The sequence below is a fragment of the Python bivittatus genome, unplaced genomic scaffold (genome assembly GCF_059951505.1).
Source record: "Python bivittatus isolate LINGU-HERP-01145 unplaced genomic scaffold, Pbiv_v1 ctg000050_np1212, whole genome shotgun sequence".
NCBI lineage: Eukaryota > Metazoa > Chordata > Lepidosauria > Squamata > Pythonidae > Python > Python bivittatus.
Genome location: NW_028277033.1, coordinates 11,898,693 through 11,904,905, shown reverse-complemented (window position 1 = coordinate 11,904,905; position 6,213 = coordinate 11,898,693). Strand labels below are relative to the sequence as shown.

The following is a 6,213-nucleotide window of genomic DNA, read 5'->3' as shown; positions in this document are numbered from 1 at the left end:
TGACATAGGTAAGTAAGTAGGGAGGGAGGGAGAAAAGACAGACTATACAAATACATTTAATAGGCTGGCTTATAAAATTAAAGGAATTAACAGGTCACACCAATGTTATGTCTATTTAGAAGTTTGCCCAGGCTCTAAAACAGCTTCCTAGAGGAGACTTTATTTCTCCTTTGCTGACTTTCAAGAAAACGGCACAGACCATGTATTTTGAGGAATTTTTTTTTAATTTGTTCTTTTCAATTTTTTAAAAGATTTTTTAAATCCCACCTTTATTATTTTTTATAAATAACTCAAGGGGGCAAATGTACCTAATACTCCTTCCTCCTCCTCCTTTCCCCACAACAATAACCCTATGAGGTGGGTTGGGCTGAGAGTGACTGACCCAAAGTCACCCAGCCAGCTTTCATGCCCAAAGCGGGACTAGAATTCACTGTCTCCTGGTTTCTAGCCTGGTGCCTTAACCATTAGACCAAACTGATTCCAAGTATTTAAATTGCTTTTGCATTTTTTGCAACCACTGTACTGGTTTAACATTTGTCTTGTTGCAAACTGAACGATTGGTGAAACTAAATATTTCATTTTTTCTTTTCATCTTTATTTAGTGCCTTCGAGTCATTGTTGACTCCTGGCAACTGCCTGGACTAGTCCCTGCAGTTTTCTTGACAAGATTTTGGAATTGTTTTGGCATTGCCTGCTTCCTAGGGCTGAGAGAGGGGACTGGCCCCAAGTCACCCAGCTGGCTTTGTGCCTAAGGTGGGACTGCAACTCACGGTCTCTCAATTTCTAGCCCAGTGCCTTAACCACTGCACCAAACTAGCTCTCATGTTAATTGTCTTGAATTCCTAGGGCAAATATAAACATTTTGAGATAAACAGAAGCAACAAGTTAAATCCTGCGGTATTCGACAGGAAACGCTTAGGCTTCAGAAAGAACTTTACATGCAGCTCCTTGGAAGCTGTGATTTCCAGTAAATACAGCAGCCCTTACAAAGGTGGAGCTGCTGGGCAGAGAACTAGGGTAGTTCTAACACTGTGCCCCACTCAGTAAGGCTGGCGTTCAGCAAGGCTGATCAGATTTAACAGGCACTACACGATACAGCTCACGTCCTGGAGCCCCTCAAGGCTTGTAGATGCAGCCAAGCATGGCTTTCTAAAAGACTGGAACATTTTATATGGGGGAACAAAAATGCGTCCTTGCTTAATTTAAAATGGTTTTGATGTTTTTACCATAACAGTAAAATTCCCTCCACCTTATTCTGTTGCACTAACAGAGCAAGGCCCATATTGTGCTGAATCTGGAAGCAAACTACTGTGCCAAAACATCAAAAAGGTGATCACAATTTTGAATGCTTCTGGATGGAGAAAAAAATAATCTCTGCAAGGAGAAAACTCAATGTTTTGCATAGTTCTTTTGCAGGAAAAGTCTGTGGTTTTGGCAACTTGCCCAAATAGGATTTCCCACAAGTGCCAGCAGTTGAATAGGGCAGTGTCCTTGAACACCATTTGATGTAACAAAATGATGACATGATTCTGTTGTAAACCAAATGCAGTTTTATGTGCACCAAGCTGAGTGGTAAGGCTGTACAGCTACGCTCAGATACTATATAACACAATACGTGCATTCACTAAGTTAAGAATGAGTAATTTAAACTGTAGGAATTTTAGATCTACCAGTTATAGAACAAGGCCCCTTTTCTTGGCAAGTTGTAGGGGATGGAGAAAGTAGTTGCTTCCAAACTATAATCTTGCTGTAAGTTGTGAAACCTCAATTCCATTCAGCAAATCTTCCATGGGTATTTAGACCTGGGCTTGTCTATTGTCCTCATTGGCGCCAATAAACAAAATTGCTGTGGAACAAAAAGTTGCCTGGAACAATTCCAGGATGGCACTAAAATCAGAGGGCTGAATTGCTGTTGCCACTAAGAGGCACCTGCGTGGCTTCCCATCACCTTTCTGTGGGGGGGGGGGGGGACCCAGCACATGTAAAGCTTTTTTCAGGTTCAACACCTCAACTGACAAAGACCGCTTCCCCCATTTTCAGTGGGGGTCACCATCTGGCCCACTGAGCCTCTTAGCTGCTGAAATGAACCAGGCACCAGACCACCAAAAGGCTACCTGCGCTGGCCTTGTGGCCTGCAGCCAAATGCATTTCTGGAATAGACCCATTATTCTAATTGTACTATAGCCTCATAAAAGCATACAAAAATCAATTGCATTTTCTCCAGCTGAAATAATCATGAGTGAGTGGAGTCCCGCTGGTTGGATCCGCTCAGCCTAAACTAAGTTTCCTGTATCTAGTCCCAGCCACCCATCAGCAGAAAATGGGAAGAGATCCCCTCCCCTTCCCATCTGAAACAATTCCCCAATTTTTCCCCAGAAAGTCGTCCTAGGCTGGAGACTGGAGGAGAGAGGACGGGAGGTCTGGACGCAGGAGGGAACCCCGCTGCCCTAAGACCAGCCTAGACTGCACACAGCACCTGGCTTGGGGCGCTCAATCCCGGGCCTCTGATCACCAGGAAACCGGCCGTCTCTGTTCAGGCTCTCCTTCCATCTGTCCGGTTTTCCTCTATAGTGAGATAAAGTTGCTCTTGTGTCTAAATCTATATAGCACTGAGATTTAACAGACCTTGACTGCCCTTTGTTCAAAAAGTGCGCCGGTTGATAGTAATAGAAACACCAAACATTAAGATTGTTTTCTAAACCGAATACTCTCCGGTCTATGTGCTATTTTAATGTAAACAACATTTGTCTTCATTAGCTCAACGTAGCCGGGTGACCCCGAGTAGCTAAATCTGTATGAAGCCGTGACCTGAACTCCCACCTCATCTGCGCAGTTTTAGTTTAACCGGGCTAAATGCGTTTTTCTCCTCCCGGCCAAGGGACAGCAGTTTAACTTTCAAAAGCTGGACGGTTACAACCGATGGAGGCAAACAGCTGGAGTGGAACATGAAGACGGACGGCTCCGAGCTCGCCGCGGGAACGGCGCTTCGACGTCCGAGCAGGCGCAGGCGCAGGCCCGTCGGCCGCGTGAACGAGCGAGGCCCGGGTCCCCCCGGGCGCCGCCGCGGAGAGTCACAGTCCTCCTCCCCGGCGAAGAGGCGCGAGGCGGGGAAGCCCGTTCCCCAGAGCGACGCCTCAGGGGCGCACGCGCGGGCCCGGGTAGGGCTCCCCGCCGCACCAGAAGTCGGGCGCCTGCGGCGTCTCCAGCAGCCAGAGCGGGCGCGGCGCGGCGGGCGCGGCGGGCGGCGGCGGCAGGCTCTGTCCGTCGGGCAGCCGGTAGTAGTGGCAGTCGCGCCCGCGCGCCGGGTCGTAGGGCGGCGCCAGGATGTCGAGGAAGGCGGCGGGGCCGCCCTCGGCCGCGATCTGGTGCAGGTTGTCGCGCCGCGGCGAGAGCAGGCAGGGCGGCGCCGCGGCCGTGTAGAGGCGGTGCGAGCGCAGCAGGGCGCGCAGGCGGCGGGGGGCGCCGGGCGGCGCGGCGGCGGCGGCAGCGGCGGCGGAGCTGGCGGCGGGGGCCGGCGGCGGCTGTGGCTGCGGCGACGCGTCCTGCGGCCCCGCCTCGGGCTCGGGCTGCGGCTGCCCCTGCTGCGGCGGCGGCGTCTCCCCTTCCCCCTCGGGCTCGGGCTCGGCGGCGGCGTCCAGGCAGGCGATGCGCAGCGAGCCGTAGAGCACCTTGAGCAGCCCCTGCATGCCCGGGTGGTCGTGCAGCGGGATGCAGGCGCCGGCGCGCAGCACGAAGACGCCCATGCTGAAGCGCGCCGTCTCGCAGATGTGCATGTAGCTGACCGGCGGCTGCCGCGGGCCGGGCACGGGCGAGGGCCCGCGCGGCTGCAGGCCCAGGTCCTCGGCGCGCACCTGCGCCAGCAGCTCCCGCAGCCGCTGCAGCTCGCCCGCCGCCTCGCCCGCGCCCGCGCCCGCCCCGAAGGTCGCCCGCGCCTGCCGGGCCACCCGCTGGATCAGCGACGCCGCCATCTCGTCGCGAGGCATCGCGCGCCTGCGCGGGCCGCGCCCTTCTGCGCAGCCGCAAGCGCCGCGCGGGGTGCGCCGGGAGCTGCCGGGCCGGGCTGACCGCCCCGCGCAACCCGCGGCGTCAGCGGGCGGGAGCCGCGCCGGAGGGGCGGAGCAGACGGGGCGGGCGGAGAAGGCCGAGGATTGGGCCGGGTCCCGGTGGCGCTGAGCCGAAGCCCTCGCCGCGGCGTGGTGCCCCGAGTCGTGCGGGGCCCGGCCGGCCGGCCGGCGAGCCTCTTTCGCGGCAGGGCGCAGAGGAGCCGCTTAACGCAGGCGCCCGGGGCTCAGCCGCTCCTGCCCGGCGTCTCTGAAGGAGCGCCGCCTCGAGGGGGCCCTCCGCGGCTGCGAAGACAGAGCGGCGGCCGCCCCGGGGCCCGGAGCCGAGGTTCCGGCGCCCTCAACCCCGGAGACCCCCACGGGGGCTCTGGGGGCGCCGCCCCGCCTGGGCAGAGAGGAGGCCCCCGTTCCTCCCCTGGTGCTCGGGGGGGGAGGAGGAGGGGGGCGTCTCTGGGCGCCCGCAAGGGGACTCAGGAAGCCCCAGAGCAAGCTGATATCCTGCCCCCTCCCCCCCGCCACCGGGGGTCGGTTGGGGGGGCCCTCGCTTCTGGTTCTCAGCTCTTTCCCTAGTCAGGCTTCAGCCGGGTTCATCTGGGGAGCCTCTGTCCGCGGTTGCTATTCGGGCTGTGGACGCCTCCCCCCAAGCCCCCCCGGCACACCTGGCAGCCCTTCCCGCCGCTGCCAAGCAGGGTCGGGCCCCGCTGGGCTTGGGAGGGAGGCGAGCTCGGCCTCTGGAGCTGCCCTCCTCCGGGCGCCCATGCCCGATGGGACCTCCGAGGTAGCCGCTGTCTGCCGGCGGGCGGGAGCTTTGCGCGCTCCATCCCGGGCCAGGTTTCTTCTGCTCCTCCTCCGCTGGGTCTTTAGCCCCTTGTTGGATCTTACTCGGTTTCCCCATGAATGGTGCTTGGCTGAGGAGTAGTGAGTAAATGTTTTGGTCGGGGGCACGCAGACCTGCGGTTGGAGGGAGAAACAAAGGGAGGGGCTTTGTGGGCCCGGATAGGCTTCCACCAGTTGAGTGAGGATGTAACGTGAAAGGGGTTTCTGCTCCTCTTCCCATAGTCACAGTTGTGATGGTTCACAATCATTCTTCCCACTGAAAGCCACAGAGATGCCCAAGTAGTTTTTACAAAACCTTTGGTTTAGCCGTGACCTACAGAAGAGGCAGGCAACTGGACGTAGATCCGTTCTTGTGGCCCTCACATGCATTTTAGTTTAACTGCAGTTTTCCGTGTCACACAGACCTAACGCACCACACTTAATTATGGCTAGTGAGAGCAAGCCAACTTCAAACATGAGTTGTAAAGCTGATGGTTTCCACTAACCAAAATGAAGGTTAACCACAGTTTAAGGTTCAGTCCAATGACATTTTTGGCTGATCTAAAAGTAGAAGCTTCCAGTTTGGCCCATTTGCCCAGAGAACAGAGGGGAGAGAATGAGCTGGGGGGAAGGAGGGACCATTTCTGTAATGCTAAAACCTGGGGTCAGCATTGCATCTGAATGTAGCCTAAGTTGAGAGAGTGGGGTCCCTTGTGTGTTTCTCAGCAAGGAAGGAACGGGACCCTTGGTAGGCACGATGCTGAAACAAGTGGGACATTTAATCACAAGATCCCTTCTTAACGGGCATACTGTAGTCCTACAAAGCTAAAATCAGAGTTAGGGCTTTGAAAGCATTATTGCTGGAAACTCAGGATGTGCCAGCTGGGAGGAGAAAGTGGCGAGGCTGGTCTGAGGACCTTTCAGAGCCCCCCTTGAGAAGCATTAGGTGGCTCTTGACAGGTATCATCTTAGAACAAAGTATCTCTAATAAATTACTGTTCTGTTTGTGTGCATGCGTGTGTGTGTGTGTGGGTTTTAATTCCTTCACTTGCAGCTGCCTCCTGTGTAAATTGCCATTTTCTTTTCAAAATAGTTGCTTGCAAAACACTGGCTTCCTTTTGCAGTTCTGATGCAGATGTGAAAGAGTGATATCACTTCATAACTAGGAGCATGATGAATTATTTCCTTGAAGTTTATGAATCACTTCTTTGGTAGTGACCTCCTTAATAGATTGTAAACCAAATGCCGACCTCAAAAATCAGAGATAAACAACTTTGCTTAGTATTCTCAGAGAATAATGCACAGAACCCAAACATTTAGTAGAGAATAAAATGGC

At 55.0% G+C, this 6,213-nt stretch overlaps 1 protein-coding gene across 1 annotated transcript; it reads right to left on the bottom strand.

Moving 5' to 3' along the window:
- Nucleotides 1-204: 204 nt before the first annotated feature.
- On the bottom strand, nt 205-4,020 carry ADO (2-aminoethanethiol dioxygenase). Its single transcript, XM_088130087.1, has one exon. It carries the CDS (start codon nt 3,981-3,983, stop codon nt 3,135-3,137), a length of 849 nt encoding a protein of 282 aa, XP_087986213.1. The 5' UTR covers nt 3,984-4,020; the 3' UTR covers nt 205-3,134.
- Between the last annotated feature and the right edge of the window lie 2,193 nt (nt 4,021-6,213).

Excerpts from the sequence above, each read along its gene's own strand:
- ADO (XM_088130087.1), bottom strand. The coding sequence starts at position 3,983 with ATGCCTCGCGACGAGATGGCGGCGTCGCTGATCCAGCGGGTGGCCCGG.